This window comes from Lobosporangium transversale (assembly GCF_002105155.1).
Source record: "Lobosporangium transversale strain NRRL 3116 chromosome Unknown BCR41scaffold_13, whole genome shotgun sequence".
In the NCBI taxonomy this organism is placed as follows: domain Eukaryota; kingdom Fungi; phylum Mortierellomycota; class Mortierellomycetes; order Mortierellales; family Mortierellaceae; genus Lobosporangium; species Lobosporangium transversale.
Genome location: NW_019028991.1, coordinates 755682 through 772579, shown reverse-complemented (window position 1 = coordinate 772579; position 16898 = coordinate 755682). Strand labels below are relative to the sequence as shown.

At 41.5% G+C, this 16898-nt stretch overlaps 4 protein-coding genes across 4 annotated transcripts; 2 read left to right on the top strand and 2 right to left on the bottom strand.

The window, feature by feature from the left end:
* Positions 1–301: 301 nt before the first annotated feature.
* BCR41DRAFT_395169 (fungal-specific transcription factor domain-domain-containing protein) lies at positions 302–3406 on the top strand (the record flags this gene model as incomplete). Its single annotated transcript, XM_022028706.1, has 4 exons — positions 302–1344; positions 1428–1492; positions 1577–2013; positions 2102–3406. 4 exons carry the CDS (start codon positions 302–304, stop codon positions 3404–3406), a joined length of 2850 nt encoding a protein of 949 aa, XP_021882697.1.
* Positions 3407–4793: 1387 nt separating this feature from the next.
* BCR41DRAFT_335143 (SIT4 phosphatase-associated protein-domain-containing protein) lies at positions 4794–10025 on the top strand. The gene is made up of 9 exons (XM_022021971.1): positions 4794–5220; positions 5469–5546; positions 5998–6184; positions 6335–6469; positions 6566–6858; positions 6971–7106; positions 7256–8022; positions 8142–8694; positions 8851–10025. Exons 1-9 carry the CDS (start codon positions 5081–5083, stop codon positions 9742–9744), a joined length of 3183 nt encoding a protein of 1060 aa, XP_021882696.1. The 5' UTR covers positions 4794–5080; the 3' UTR covers positions 9745–10025.
* Positions 10026–10069: 44 nt separating this feature from the next.
* On the bottom strand, positions 10070–11161 carry BCR41DRAFT_351368 (hypothetical protein; the record flags this gene model as incomplete). Its single annotated transcript, XM_022023790.1, has 1 exon — positions 10070–11161. One exon carries the CDS (start codon positions 11159–11161, stop codon positions 10070–10072), a length of 1092 nt encoding a protein of 363 aa, XP_021882695.1.
* Positions 11162–11514: 353 nt separating this feature from the next.
* Positions 11515–12342, bottom strand: BCR41DRAFT_385694 (hypothetical protein; the record flags this gene model as incomplete). The annotated part of the gene is made up of 1 exon (XM_022027701.1): positions 11515–12342. The coding sequence occupies exon 1, from the start codon at positions 12265–12267 to the stop codon at positions 11515–11517; it is 753 nt and encodes a 250-aa protein (XP_021882694.1). The 5' UTR covers positions 12268–12342.
* Positions 12343–16898: the final 4556 nt, after the last annotated feature.

Sequence of the window (16898 nt, the reverse complement as noted above, 5' to 3'; positions counted from 1 at the left end):
AGCTTGCATTATTTTCTTTCTTTTTTTATCTTAACTCTTCCCATCCTTCCCCTCCCTTACTGTACGCGCCTTTACCGCTTTTGTGCCCGTATTACTCTACAGGCACTATTTTCTGTCATGCTATTTATACGTGTCTCTTTACAATTACTATTAAAGACATTCACATTTCAAGATTTTAAATTTTTCTTTTACCATATTTTATTCTACATATTCATCCACAGCTCCTCCTTGCACGTTGGCTTTATTACCCCTTCTTTAGCCTGACTAGCTTTTCATATATCATTCACTCACTCCCCCTAAAATGACACAGCACCAGGTTATTAGACAAAAGCGCCTTAAAGCTGGCACAGCATGCATTCACTGCCGCAAAAAGAAGCTTCGATGCACAGGCACTCCTAATTGCGCCCGATGTGTCTCACATAAGCTCGAATGTATTGTAGATGAGGTATTATTCTTCAGATCGAATAATACGGGAGACTTGCCCAGATCCAAGTCTATGGCCTCGATACCATACTCTTCTCTCGGACCTAATATAATTCAGCAACAACGTTGTTACCTGACAGCCCATAAGGGCCATCACTATCAATGTACTCCTTCACCCGACTCTTGCTACAACCGACATTATCGTGCCCAGAGCCATCCCCATCATGTCGATACTCATTATTACCATTGTGATCACAGCACATCAGCATCTTATGTCTTCTCTTTCTCTGGCGACGAAGCAACTGACCAAAAGCAAGGCCGTTCGACAGATACCCCTCTATATCGCCGCCCATCTACAAGTAGCCTGACAAGTTATTCAAGTCAAAGCCCTAACCCTTCATCACCATACTCATTCCAACAGAGCCTTTACAGACCAACATCTGTTCCCCTTAGTCATGATGGTAGCCCATGTATCGCTACGAGCATGCCTCTACACTTTAACACGAAAGATGGCTCTTCCAATAAAAGAGCCCATTTGGACCCACCAATACCACTAGGAGCAGCTGAGACCCACAGCATAAGCCCTAGAAGTGAAGGATTCATGACTGCTGGCCAACCTGCGTTGGTCTCATCACCTATAATCCATGATAAATCCTCTCTATTCTCCGCCTCCTTGCCAGCCAGTTTACCACTTTCACCAACAAAGCTACAATCGGATGCACAGAGACAGACAGAGCTAAGCGATAGGGTAATAGGCTTGGAACGAAACATGAGTCCCTCACAAAATCAACAAGGGGTTAATTCAAGCCTGGCTACACCCTCCCCGGTTTTGAAGTCGCAGAGCTCTTTAAACGCCACAGAAAAGGAAGGCGAGTACAAGTCAATGCTCAGTACAATGAGCCTCGATGGTCATGGTCAGCAGTAAGTTGTTGTTTTTTTGTAAGGCTATGCTTGGCTACCAATTGTTTTAAAAAGCACCAATTCATTTCGCTAATATAACATAGCTTCCATGGAAGCAGTTCCGGCTTCTATGTCTGCCAATTAAGTAACCGGTACCGCCATGGGCTTTGTACGTGTCTTTGCATTTAAAATAACCTCACTGTAAAGCACTATTCCACACAAACTGATGTCATCTTTTTTTTTCTCTTTATAGATCCTATGCCTATAGTGCATTTGAATGACAGCGATATCTGGCTGCATTCGCTTCAAATGACAAGTGAACGCGAGCTGCCTTCTACTGTGGAGATGGAATATCTACTGGACCTGTATTTTCGGTATATGTACCCTGTTTTTCCAATATTCATACGTCAGACCTTTATGCAGGATCACCGCCAAAAGCGGCTCAACCTCGCACAGATCCTAGTCTTGAATGCCATCTTCTGTAATGCATGTTGTTTTTCGGACGCCACAGAAACCAAACAAGATTCCATAAAGTATTTCAATAGAGCTAAGCTCATCTTGGATGAGACCTACCACATCTCGAGTATCAGCACTGTGCAGGCATTGCTGTTGATGTCACACTATCAATATACCGCTGGCAATTATTCAGGAGGGTGGCTATACACGGGGATGGCGACGCGTGTTGCTCTTGTAAGTCCTTGGTGCTAATTCTGATGTAGCTACAGCCTATATCATAATAAGGTATCCTAAACAAATTCAATTGTGTGGGCGGCCCTAGGATATCGGGTTACATCGTAGAGATGCGCATCCTGAGGAACCAGAGCAAGCGGAAGCCAGAAAACGCACTTGGTGGATCCTTTATATAACAGATCGCATCGGTAGTGGCATCCTCGGACGCCCGATCGGCTTACGCGATGGAACTTTCAACGTTGAAATGCCCTCAGGTGACTGGGTCTATGAGATGTATGGCCAAGATATCGACGAGTATCCTTATGGGTCAGAGCATATGATCTCTTGCTGCTTCCTCTGGTCCGTCAAGTTATTGATGCAGATGGAGGATATCCTCAACGCAATGCACTGTATTGAGGCTGAGCTTAATAGCTCATTCTTGGCTGAAGCCTCAAGGACTCAACTGCCACAGCTTCATCACAAATTGATATCGTGGTTTGTCTCCTTGCCTAGCGAACTCGCCTACACGCCCTATACTACGATGCCAGGTTCCAATCTTCCACCTTCGCCTGCCATTGCCCTCATGCACATGTTTTATTATACATGCCTGACAATACTTCATCGGCCATATCTACGGCCTGTCAATTCTGCTTTACTCAACGCTAATTTTTTAGCTTCATCCCGTAATATCTGCATTACTGCTGCCACCAATATTTGCCACATTGCAGATTCGCTTATACTCCACGGACAACTCCGAGAAACCTGCTATTATGGCATAGAATGCCTCTTGGCTGCAGGGACGGTGCATGCTCATAATGCTATCACCCCAACGCTAAGCGCTCGAGAAGCAACTCATGCGGGGCTTTCAAAGATCATCAAGGCTGGTATTGATTTTGTAAAGACATTCCCAGCGGCAGAGTCATTGGTTGCTATTGCACTAGACGTCTTTGCTGGCCAGGCAAACCCACTTCCATCAGAGATGGCGGCACCAACCGATGTTTCAAGTCTTGCGGTACCTTTTATGGATATGTCTCATTTACAATCTATGACAGCCGGAAATATTTATGAAGCTGCCCAGATTGCAAAAATGGCAAAGGATGGCCCAACCGCTGCACCTTCGATCCAACTTCGCCATCCTTATGGTGGCTTCTCAATACCGCTTCCCGAAGTTACGAATGATCAGGACTCTGCCGGATTGAGTGCTCTATGGCAGACGCACATCGCAAGAGCAATAGCGCTAACAGCAATCACTTTCGGAGGATCCGTCCCGCAGCAAGGGCACGAGCAACAGCACCAACAAAAAATTTTTACGAATCCTTTGGATGTACCAGAGGCACTAAGACTGGACCCGATTGAGACTATAGTGCTATCGCAGGTCGATCCGATAGGAATACTTCACCGCCAGTCAGTTTAGTCAAGCACATTTGACGCTTGACAGCTATGTTTCCTGTACATGTCGCCAAGAAGGGTGCGAGGAAGTGGCCCAAATCTCAAATCTGTGTTCTCATTTCTTAACAATAAGGCAAAGACTTCACTTATGGCCATATAGAAAACCCTATTCATAACCCAAAGCAATAGATCGAAACCAATCAGAGACAACACATGTACCTTAGAGATAAATGCGCTCAACTCTTTTAAAGATGCTACAGATCCCATCAAAGCTGGTTGTGCTCCCATGGACTCGTAATTGTTCCGGCTGCTACCTCATTAGAAAGCCAAAGTATACTTCATTGAAATAATCCCCCTTGCTATCTTGCTATAGGATAAAGCACTGTGGGCGTCCTTACTAAATTTTCATTGGTTTGTTAATGATCAATTGAGCCTACTTTATGTAGTACACGTGTGATTTGTACGTGCTTTTAGAGCTCAGCCTCATGCAAGTAAAATTATTTGATCGACTGATGCACAGCCGGCTGTAGGTTGTCGGAGAAAGCTTCATGCCACCAAACCAAGATTTTATTACAGAGGCAACATCGCATTACATCCGCCTTTGAGTGTATTAGGAAGTGCTCTCTGCTTGAGAGGAAATGGTGGTAGGGTTTGAGAATGCACATAAAAAATCTTTCATTTCCATTAGCCCTTCCTACTACTCCTACACTTACACCTTCTCCTACTCTTTAATTCCTACCTCTCGCTCAATCTCCAGTTAGGGCTCATGCTATATAAATGTTCATTTGTTTAAAAATATACAAAAAAAAAAAAAAAAAGGATCAGGACTCTAGGCTTGGTGTTATTATTAAGGCTCTTGATAAATAGAAAAGCAAGTAGAAAATGAGTCATTCATACAAAGCCGACTAGAGTAGCGCAAGGCAGCAGAGATGTTTCCTATATGGTGTATCTGTAACATGCAGGATCTGATTGACAAGAGCACGCGACTTAATTAGACTTTTTTGCTTGTCAAATGACGTTTTCAGACATTAATTCGTCTATTGATTGAAGCCTTGTTTTTTTACGTCTTAAAGGCTTTTAATGGCATTCACATGAGGAAGCATGGCGTATTGAACGTGGTGGAGTAAGGCGTCAAGCTCTGGAGAAAAAGGGATGTTGGCTATTTATTATTCATAGACAGATTATTTACCTTGGTTAGAGTGTCACTCTTGTGCTGCTCGATCACTTGTGTGTAAATTAGCAAGGATTCTTCTGTTCCTTTATTATTCTATTATTATTACTTTAAAAGCAATAGCATTAGACTGAACTGTTTATCTTGTCTCTCTCTTTTTATTTTTATTTTCATTCTCTCATTTTCATTTTCATTCTCATATTCATTCTTCTCTGCTTTTTTTTTTTTTTTTTTTTTTTTTTTTTTTTTTTCTCCTTTCCTTCTTCTTTTCTTAGTCCTACTTCTCATTAGAGGTCCTCTTTTGCAAACTTTTTACATTTTTTTTAAACACTGACATCTGCATCATATTTCTTTTTTTATTAAAACATTTCCTTCATCTTGGTACATCCCATATCATACCACATTGCAGTTGGGACGCTTCGATACTATTATCATCACTATTTTTCTTCCTTACTAGTTATCTACATTACTACATTATCACCCAGGACTATTCTGTCGAAAAGAAGAAAAAAAAAATAACATAAAAGCATGTACTGGCGATTCGGGCATCAAAATGCATCTGTGATTGACCATCTACTTGAAAGTGGCAATGTCTCGCTGGAAGAGCTGCTCGAACAAGATGACTTGATCCAAGAATGCAAGGCACAAAATTCAAAACTCATTGAGTAGTAAGGTTTTTTTTTTTTTTGTTATTGTTCAAGAGCAAGCTGTATATCTATTGTTATTGAATAAGAATGATATAGGACTGTGTGATGTCTTGGCGATGTCAACTTGAAGTCAATCTTGGCTTTAAAATCATCATTTGGCTATGAAATTCATTACGGAATCCATGTTTTATACACGTCATTTCACATCCTTAATTGATGCCTCATTTCTTTTTCTTTTTTGTTATTTTTTTTTTGTTTGTGAACAAAAGTCTGCGTGATCCTGTGGTGCTACAACAGCTACTGAGTTATATCACGAGCGATGACTTGGAAGATCGTGCACGGTTCAAGTAAGTATATTTTTAAACAAGACTCATGCCAACCTCAACACCACCACAATCAATACTCGCAGTTAAAAGACGGGGATAGAGGGCTATCTTGCAGAAAGAAACCTTAATCGATCATGGGTTGAAAATAAAAAAGGATAAACTGCTCTGCAAATCAAAGGCATGGGACCATCATGACCAGGAAGAAAATTACCCGCATGAGTCAAAAATACATTACTTGTCTTTTTATCATCAAGGCTTTCTTTAAAATCTTACGGATTCAAGACAGACGAAGCATGCAATTGGAATGATGGAGAATGCACTCTACTGGAACCATACAATATGCGTGAAGAATGGATTCATCGGCAGCGTATCTTCCACTTAAATATATCTTTTTTAAAAAAAGACATTTCATGCATTTTATGTAATTTACCAACTCCTTTTTCTTTTTTCCTTTTAACATTTGTGTCTTCAGATATCCCTTTATTGCGTGCGAGGTGATTGCATGTGAAGTTTGGGGAATCTTCGAGTCTGCATTGTCCAATCCAGATATGCTTGTCAAGTTTTGGGAATTCTTGGATCGACCTCCACCCTTGAACCCTGTGCAAGCCAGCTACTTCTCCAAGGTCATTGGTGTATTCTTGATGAAAAGAACTAGCGAGGTGAGTGTGTACATATTTATATTCAAACATATTCATGGAAAAAGTAGTAACATTAGGATGTACAAGTCGTGAACCAAAATACTTTTGCCTCCTATTTCTCACAGTCGAGTACTCGCGCCCACACGCTTGCTCATCCTTCCAAACCAATAGATGTTGCAATTTATAAAATCGCAGCCAGAGGTTGTGCCCAAGTTGCTGTTGCATATGTCGACATCTGCGATCATGGATCTACTGCTTAAAATCATCAGCATGGAGGAATCACCAGAGGGCAAAGGAACTGTGCAGGTAAAGTAACACGATATTGGATATTGCTCTTTATTGTTTAATGTCGGTAGTGTACGCCAGAGTGATTGGTAATCAATGACCCTTCGCTTGAATTAGTGGCTGAGCGAGCAAGGACTGATGCCATGGCTTGTGAATCGTCTGGATCCAAATTATGACGCAGAAGTACATTCGATCGCTTCTCAAGTTTTACTCGACATCATCGCCATCTCGCAGTCTTCACATCCTGAGCAACCATCAATTGGGACGAACGTATTGATTGATGAGCTGAAAAGTGAAGTACTTGTCTCTCAGCTCGTAAGCTTCATGCTTGACAGGGACGCACCATTCTCCTCTTCGACTCTTATCAACGGCGTTACTATATTTATTGAGCTTATCCGCAGGAATAATAGGTACATCATTGGGTCACTTATTTAAAACTTCGACCTATTACTTAGCATTTGCATGGAGCCACTTAAAAAATTGATATTAACCCGGATGGTTCAACAAATTGGTTCAATACAGTGATTATGATGTTGAGCCCGCTCCTCCTGGTTCTACAGAGCCAGTACGTGAAGCAGTAGATCTCAGTGATTTACTCAAAGTGTTAGCATCAAGAATTGAGGATTTTAAAAACCTTCTTATAGTACCGCGATCAGTTGTAAGTAATCGGATGTACATAGGTTGATTTGGAAAGGCCCATCTCGTTACAATGAAGCAAATTCTTACTATAATGGCCGTTTCTTTCTCTCTCTTTCTTTCTTTCTTTCTTTCTTTCTTTTTTTTTGATTCATTACACACACAATACAGACAGGACCTATTGATACAGCTATCGGGAAGCAAACGCCTCTTGGTTTTGAGCGCCTAAAAATTTGTGAGATGTTTGCAGAGTTGCTTCATTGTTCCAATATGGCGGTGCTCAACTCTCGACCAATCATTACAGTTTCAACCGATGGAACTGTCAGTGTTCCTACTGTCTCCATGATTGGCCTTCACCATGACCATACAGAAGACGAGACAAAGACATCTGGAACCGGGAATGGTGTATTAAAGGGAGCGACAGACGATGTACAACATGCAAACAAGAATCAGGCACATTCTCCCAAAGCAGCTGATCTACAGAACGGAGTTCTCACACCTACTGAATCAATAGGAGATGAAGCTGAATCTTCAGCTATTCCTTTGCCTCTGCAAGCTTCATCATTCACTCTGAAGAGTCCCATCATTACTTCAATTTGTACGTCAAATCCTACAGGCGAGGATGTGCTCATCCCTGTCGGCGATTTTTTGAAGCTGCAATTCGTGGATCATCGAATTATTCCAACCTGCTTTGATTTATTTTTCCAATTCCCATGGAACAACTTCTTGCACACGGTTGTATACGACATGGTCCACCAGGTGTTCCATCGACCCATGGGTGACATTGGAAGGCCTGATATCGACGGCACCTATATACCACCAAAGTCGGACCACGATATCACTGAAGGATGGAATAGGCGGCTGACGGTCTCGATGTTCAGGGATGGACAATTGACAAAGCGCATTACGGATGCACAGCGACTCAATGATTATGAGTGGTACGTGGTCTAATCTTGAAATATCTAATAGTGGCTACCTGAAAGAGAGCTTTGTTTGTATATATCTGTATGTGTATACTCATTACTCCTGTACATTATTCGAATTTTATTAATTTTAGTGCGCAGCCAAAGGGCGTTCGTCTAGGATATATGGGACATTTGACATATATTGCAGATGAGACTGTAAAGTTACTTGAGCTTTACTCGCAGACATCACTTTTAAACACGCTCTATGAGTTTATCGATCTGGAAGATTGGTGGAACTATGTCTCGAAGATTTTGAAAGAGACCAAAGATCGTGATGCACAAGTGTTAGGAGGTACACGGCCTAATATGACTGAGAGCCTAAAGCCTGGGATGGATGATGGCAATGATGATGATTACTTGGACGATAATGACGATGAATATGGTGCTGGTGGTGACTTTTTGGGCAGTGTCAGTGGAGCGGGCCATGAAGGTGATGTGGCTAGTGATCAGTTTGCAAGATATTTGTGCCAACAAATCACCAATAACCTCCCAGATAAGTTTGGCTCATCTGATGAAGATGAGGACGATGAAGAAAGCAATTGGATTGGCGAGTACGGAGCAGAGAATGTGTTCGCAAATAGACTTCCAACCGACTTTGATAGTGATGATGAGGATGGTGTTGATGAGGAGACATGGAACGAACCTGTAAGTGTCTTTATGGCTTAGTTTTTTTTTTTTTTTTTTTTTTTTTTTGTATGCAATTACGTTCAAATCTGTACTTGATCTCTTGTCTATCCAGGTCTGCATCAACCGGTGAGACTAATCAATGTTTTTCCTCACTATCGTATCTCTTGCAAATAGTGGCAAAATACCACTTTTATTGGAGAGAAGTCTACAGATGGGTTAGGAATGAATTCTTCCGCACAGCCAGGCGCAACATTAACAAGCTCTAGTGAGTTACAAGATGACTTTGGTGAATTCAAGACAGCTGACGATACCTATTCTGCGGAATCAACCATTCAGGATGAGGCTAAACCCGAATCTGAGCACAAACAGGATAATGGGGCTTCTAACTCGGTTACTGTTCCTGCAACTGCGTCTTCCAACACTCCATCTGACTTTGCACATAACACCAGCGCCGCAGATGTCACTTTGACTGAACCTCGTTCGAAAGCATATTCGGGTACCCATGAACATGATGCCGTCAGAAAACAGAAGAATGAGGGCGAAATTGCAATTCATGTACCTGCATCTATAGTCTCAGTGCCACAAGCTCCAAACTCGAATGACGAAATGATGGGAAATGCAATGACCTCTACTGCTACAGCAACCACAACAGAGGTGCCCGTGGCGCTTGCACCCGTAGTTCAAGAGACGCCTCTGGTAGAAACTCAGAAAGAGAACATTCAGGAGAAGCAGCCCTCATCACCTAACCTTTCCATTGCATCGGGCCAAAGCAGCAACAGCACGAACTCAATATCATCATTGACCGTTGAGCCACCTTCCTCAGTACATTCAGTATCATCCTTGTCTTCCTTGCCATCAGTACAGGATAAAGAGCAAGCATCAACTACGCCAATGAATATAGAGATCATACCATTGTCAGATCCCAATGAACCAAAGCTCCATGCGACGACTGGTACATCAACTTTCGATAGCACCATTAACAACTCCGACTCGAATACCGTAAAGCATGATGCAGGGATGACAGATATGACTAAAAGAGTCGGAGGATTAGACTTGAAGCAAGGATAGAGGAACTTCAACCTTCAGTATTTTTTATTCCTTTTTTCATTTTTTCATTTTCATTTTAACAAGTGTATTTGTGGTTTGAATTGCTTTTTCGCTTCTTTTTTTTATTTTTATTTTTATTTTCTTTCACTTTTACTTTTTCGCTTTGTATTTTCGGTAGTCTTCTCACCCATGAACTACTTTTCTTCTTTCTTCCTTTTCAATCAACCAACCCATTTGCATTTTATCAAGAGAGTTAAGCGGAAAACATCTAGTTTAATCAAATACATTCTCCTCAAAAGGACTAAACATGAGCTCTCCATGTGTATTTTATTTTTCTGTGTGTATGCTATTGATCTGGTAAAATTAGCTTCAAATCTGATTGTAGCACGACAAATGGGGGTAGTTGTTTTGATTTGTAACAGTATGCCAGCTGACGTTTTAAAGGCTCCAGCAGTTCATGCGTTGTTGTAATGCTCGCTATTTTTGTAGGTGTTGCCGCTGTTGTTGATGATGCTTCAACCGAACCTTGGCTAAAGAATTCGCGTTCGATCACCTCCGTTACTCTCTGTTCTGAAATTAACACATCTGTGGATGCATAAAGAGAACAGGATCTTGCTGCTGTGGCTGTTGCCACTCTGTATTCCATAAAAGCACCATAATCGTCTACTCCATCCTCGGAATGCTCTAGTGCTTGATACGAGCTGGTCAACCCACCAGCGTCATCTTGACCGTCTCCGAAGCGATGAACGAAGGGGATGATCCACTTATTCTCAAACATTCCACCTCTGTCTCCTGGATTTAAATCTGTAGTTGACCCTTTATTTGACTCTAGATCCCTTGGTCCTCTTTCCCTTTCTTCTTGAATATTTTGACTATTTCGACATGAGAAATTAGAGGATTGATCATACTCCATGATTGATACTTGATAATAAAGATGAGGCGGGATACATCCATGAGGTGGAGATATGTCATGAGGGTAGCTGCCCCAAGGATGGGGCGTCCCCGTGAGTATAAACATCTTATCAGTTGTCAATTCTTCCCGCTGTTGATCGTCCTGATTATGACCTTTCCTCATACGCTGCTGCTGTTCCTTTCCCTGTTGGAAAGCCTGATTATTATTGAGCCCCCTATCGTCGAGCTCAGTGAGGCTTTTGTCTTCTTCCTCTTTTCCTTGCTGTTCTTGTAGCATTAAGCTGAGTCTAGGCCGAAAGGTTGCTATAAAATCCGGACATTGTTGCGAGTGCAAAGAAAATGTTGTTTCACTGGCATTGGCATTGGCATTAGCATTCTCTTTCATTTGCTTGTGTTCATGTTGAGCATGGACATGGTGTACATGGTTGCAATATGAAATCTGCTGCTCCTGACTTTGAGTCGATATCGTGTCTTTGACAAAGGATGGGCCATAGACGATGAATGCAGTTCCTTCAAAGTACCTCATACGAAAGTGAATTTGAGGTTCTTAAGTCTTGCTTTTTCAGCTGCCTTAGACCTCTTCCAAAACAAATAAGACGTCACTTTTAATGCCTATTACAACTGGAGCAGAACACGCGTTGTTTACATGGTTTTACCATATCCAACGTACTCTAAAAATGGAGATGCCTAAAGTGATCTCACTTCCGCGTCCTACACAATATTTACCATGAGCGATATACGGAGATAGTCCCTCACAAATACCATGGCAAGCACCAGCACTCTTCCAACATATATATCAGCGAGATCACGTCTTCTTTGGAAAAAAAAAGTACTTTTATTTTCTATTTTCTTCTTTCTTTATTCTACTGAATAATTCATTTATTTCGAGCCAGGGAAACCGAGCCAGTTGATATTGCCCTGGATAAAGCTCTGGTACTCCTCGCTTTCTCTCCAAGCCTTCAGAGAAGGGATCGAATCAACAGTCTCCTTGACCTTCAAGATAGCGGGAGTCTTCTCAGGCGAGATCAAACCTTCCTTTGCAGAGATATGTTCAAGAAGGGGGATCAAGTAAGCAGCTTTGATATCGGCCAAAGTCAGCTTGTTGCTGATGAAATGACCATTGGCTCCATTGTCCTGTAAATGGCGTTCATGGTGTTTAATCCAGTTGGAGATAGCGCCCTCGACTAATTGCTTCCTAATCTTCTCCTGAGCCTCTTTATCATCCTTAGCAGGATAGTACCTGGAATAGATCTGACTGGTCACATCGTTGGCTTGAGAGACATATGTGTTGATGATGGTCTCTTCTAATGCATTAGCACCATAGAGATCAAATTTGCGAGCCAAGTAACGTTCAATCGAATCGGACTCTGCAATCTGGATGAAAGTCTTTCCATCAGCTGAAGTCTCCTTGAGCAAAGGCATGAGGCCGAATGGAGTCTTGGCCTTGTCGCTTTCCCAATTATCACCAGGAAGGATATTAACAAACTTGGCGCCAGAGATAGCGAGGATGATACGGGTGGGTCCGCCCATACCGTGGAGATCAAAGTAGCGCACTTCAAAGGTGCTATCCTTCTTGAGACTGAGGGCCTGGAAATCAGCGGCTTTTGAAAGATCGAAGAACTCGTGGACCATTTTAAGAAAAAAGTTTGCTTGTTGTTATTAGGAGATAAAGATTTTTTTTTATGGGAGTTGTTGCTGTTGGAGCTTTAGAATGTTGTGTTGATGAGAATATAAAAAAAAAAAAAAAAAAAAAAAAAAAAGATGGGATACCCGTCTTTTATATTAGAAAATCTTGATGCTACAACCCTACAACAATCATAGAAAAAGAATTTCTTGATAGCCTGCGGCAATCGTACTCGTCTTCGATCTCTAAACTGTATTAATCAAACGCAGCTTATTGCAGTATGTATATGTACATTCATGCTTGCAAAAAAAGTTTTTCTTGAATTGAAGACTGCAAATAATTGATTAATAATCCCCTGACGTTGAAAAAAAAAAAAAAAAAAATCTGGTGGAGAGCGCTTGTGCAAGGGCGGCGTCTGTCACGTTTGTGTTACAATGAAGTATAACCGAATTAAGCACAACTGATCAAGGAAAACAAAAAGCAGGGTCGCGCAGCGTACTGTAGTACTGTAAATTGAAAAGTTGCATGTTTGCAAACTTTGTTCCGAATTAAGATCACAGAATGCATTTGTCAGCTTTGTATTATTTTACTCCAATGCTTCTATGACTTTCTGAAGTTTGACGCCGCTTAATCTCCTCACCACGTGCTATACTATTGGTGGCAAATAAGATCAACCATCCATTTAGCTATTAGAAAAGATTTAGGATCCTAACTGAGGGCGAGTCTTTTCCTTTTCTATCGAAGCAGCCAATGATCTCTCCAAGGAGAGAGGGGGAAAAGGGTGAGTGAAAGGGAAATAGAAAGAAAGAGATCAAAGACACCGAATAAGATTGATTTTGCTCTTGCGAGAGAGGGCAAAAGGCCATGCGTCCTCTTAGCTTAGTGTCTCCCTGTGACGTCTCTGAGAGACCTTCAGCCTCTTGGCATGTAACTGTTTGAAAAATGGTTTCTTTCCATGCCAGACTTTGTATAGTAACTAAAGGAGGTGCAATGCTTTAGGTTCAGCCTCTGAAGCTTCTTTCCTCTATTAGCACTACTAGCGAAAAAACCATTCTACTGCCCTTGTTGCTCCGGGCTCCTCACTTGCTCGCATTCAGATCACCTCTCATCGACTAAAGTTTATACAAGACTATGAGCCCCGTACATCAAAGTGTTAGTGTAATTGCACACTCCTAAAAGATGCCCGTCCTGATAAGGTTCGAATGATCTCGTTTGTCACATTGCTTCCCTTGAGGCCTAATTCCTCCAATACTGACAAGCGCGCTCTTCCGTACAAGCTTTGTGCCACTATTGTACTCAAGCCCGGATACCGTAAGCGAAGACTGATCATACCTGATGATGTCTTAGGCTGCAGCATTGCCAACTAGAAGAAACATACATAATGTCTAATAGTTATAACCGAATTTGGTAACGAGGGATTTACCGATGGATGGTAATGATGACACTCTAGGGAAGGTGGCAGTAGCTTCAGGATCGCCGCCACTAGAAGTCCATTTAAATTGCTGAAATACACCAGCAAGTACAAAAGTATAGGTGGCTCCATGTCTTTTAAATTCTCCAACAGCCACAATTGTCATTGGGGACCATATCAAGCTTTAAGCAAGTTACCTTGGTTGAGACTCGTCTGCTTAGAATGATTTGTGGGCTACAGGTAGTCCTCACTCTCAAGCCCCAAAGCTCTAGGGATTCACACGCAGCTTGAGGAGTCGAACCACCAAGAAGATCAAAAAGGGGTTTAGAAAGACCTATCTATCCATAGGAGTAAGCCTGGTATGTATCATACCAATAACACTAGGCCCTTGAAAGCATTCTTCAGATACCAAAGACGTTGGGGTACTGCAGTTTACTCATCAAGGAATCTACCATCCGAAAACTTTTCAGCTGTCTTGCATAATATGAAATAGTGCTTGAAAATGCTAACCAACTACGCATTCTCAAACAACAGCTTCCCATAACACTAAGAGTTAGATACTTAGAGCTTTTTTTATTTTTCTTTAAACCCACAGGCTAGTCCGAATGATCGCATCAAACCCCACAGCGAGAGGCCATATCAAATTAGCATCTAGCTCACCCAAGTCCTTCAGTGTAGGCCTAGCCCCAGAGAAACCGGTATCAGGAACGGTTGACACCAATGCTCCCCCTCCCAGCATTCAGCTATGGTGTCCCTTCAATGCCGTTTCCTACTTTCACTGTTAATTAAGGCGACGGAGAAGTGACATTAGTTTATTACAGTTCTTTAAAAGCATATTGCGATTGAATCCCTATTTTCTCTTTAAGTTCCTTGCTTCCCAAAGGAAATGTATTCTGGTTGGAAAATGTTGAATAATCAGGTACAATGTTCCTGGACACGTTGACGCTGTAGGGGCTATATATGGGTTCCTGAAAAGCGACGGACTTTTTAAACGGTCAATTGAGTATCATTCAAATGCCCTAAAAACCATATTAAAACAACAGCTTCTTTGCTTATCAATTATCAATAACTATCCTACTGGTTGGATATAAATGAACATGAATCTTACTGAAAGTAATTTAGGTCATAATACATCAAGCCTAAAAGGCCTACTAAACTGTGGCTCGTATAACCTGAAACCTATGGTAAGCAGAATTTTGTTTTTTGTTTTTTTTTTTTTCCTTGCCATCGATGATCGAAAATTGGTGGCCAAACCTTATTCATATCATCTGCAATCAATAGGCAGAACAGCAGCAGTAAGGTTGATGGTGGGTCACTTTCGCCTTTTATGTTTTTCCCAGAACCACAGCCTCTTTTGTTCTTGTCGCCGCCACCTACAACCCAGCTGAAGAACTCTTTGCACGGGTTGGAGTAGGACGTGACCTGGTTGTAATTTTCCTGTTTGACGGAAGAGAAGTCAAACCATAGAGCAGAGTATATATTAGCTTAAATGTATATGCAAACTTTAAGCTAAAAGGCAAAAAAGCTTCTTTTAGTTATTTATTTATTTATGCCTGTAACATCTATTTATCCTTTAAATCAATTAAACCTTGCGGGCCGCCAATGAGACCATCTCCATTATACTTAAAACATCAATAGTCTCCACTGTTTTTCCAACAAGAACTATACTATCGATGGGTCACTGTAGTTGTTTCTGAAGAGGGGTTTTTCTTCCTCCCATGGGCTCAACAGACGTCAACAAAAAAAAGTACATCTATAGATATACAATCTACTTTTGTTTTATTCAACAGTGTGAGAAAGCATTCCGAAAAAGTTTGTCTGAAGAGAAAGGACATGCATCGTTGATGGTTCAGCACTCAGCTTAAAAGGAAGCAATGTGTGGACACAAGATGGGAAGAATTAGGAGCTTTGGCCCTGTAGCGGCGTTGGTGGGCGGGCGGCTTACAAAGTAGGCATAAAGAGGAGTAAGCATAATAGCCTTTTTTTTTTTTTTTTTTTTTTTACTGATGACAAACTTCGGTTTAACAAGAGTCAATTGCGTTTCTGTGTCCATTTCACCCCTGGAAACAGGTCGCGTGATCCCCATTCGTTGGTTACACGTATATTTGGTAGAATGTACCTATCAGATGGATAATAATCAATGACCAAAGGGGGTTGTTCTTGTGGTTGTAATCATCGTTGTCAGCGTACCTGTTCGCATGACCTCAGTTTCCTCCTATTGTGGGATACCTCGATGGCCATTGCATCTTTTTTAGTGACATTCAAAGCTGAGATGTTAGTGATATCTGTATCTGTATAATTTGTGAAGCAAATCAAATTGAAGCGAGATGGCGGTTGTAACCCTCTGCTTTGCGCGTGAGAAAAGTCAAGTCTAATGTTTGGTACATTCGAAGGAATGAATAACAAAGGAAATGAGTGGAGATGAAAAACAAAGTATATAACAAGATTGGATCTAGATTACGGAAATGTCCGGTACACGTTCATGCGACAATACATGGCACCTTGCCTTTGATACCTACCTGTTTGCATCTCTGTTTACTCCTTTCACTCTATTGCATGTTGAGATTCCATGGATTGAATGGCAATATCTTATTTAAAAGTTACTCAGCTTTCCGATCCTAAAATGGATCCAAAATCCTCTATATGTACATACTTTGGAATGGATTCCCTTTTTGCACCCCTTTTTCTCTTGATTAGAAAGGCTTGAGTATTCCTTGCCCTAATGAATATCCCAAGTCCTTCTATCGCTCTTTCTCTTTTCAGAGGCGCGTGTATGTCTATGTCTCCTTTTTTTTTTTTTTTCTTTTTTTTTCTCGTGTGTGTCTGTGTGAGAGATTAGGAGTGCTTGAAGTGCTGAAGCATTATCATGCCCTATCAGCGATAGACAGCTGTTTCGTGCTCAATAACCATCCATGATTGCACCATCGCTACGCCTGACCATTCGGTACGGTAGCTTTGTGCCTACTCACACCCATATTGGTATTGATAAGAGACAGCAACAGAAGAAGTGAAATGATTGCTGGTGCGAGGATGTAGGATTATCTCATCTCGCTTCAAAAACTATTGAACAATGCCAAATTTACTCCCACAGAACACAGGACACAAGACAAAGGACACAGGACTTGGCAGGCTTGGCCAAAAAATCCTTGCCGCCATGATCGTAGAACTAGTCTCCCAAACTGAGTGTTTACGAAAAGAAAAGTATTTATAATTTTATTTAAATGCTTT

Coding starts and splice junctions, on each gene's coding strand:
- BCR41DRAFT_335143 (XM_022021971.1), top strand. CDS start 5,081: ATGTACTGGCGATTCGGGCATCAAAATGCATCTGTGATTGACCATCTA. Junction 5,221..5,468: donor AATTCAAAACTCATTGAGTA/GTAAGGTTTTTT, acceptor TGTGAACAAAAG/TCTGCGTGATCCTGTGGTGC. Junction 6,185..6,334: donor TGATGAAAAGAACTAGCGAG/GTGAGTGTGTAC, acceptor CCAAACCAATAG/ATGTTGCAATTTATAAAATC.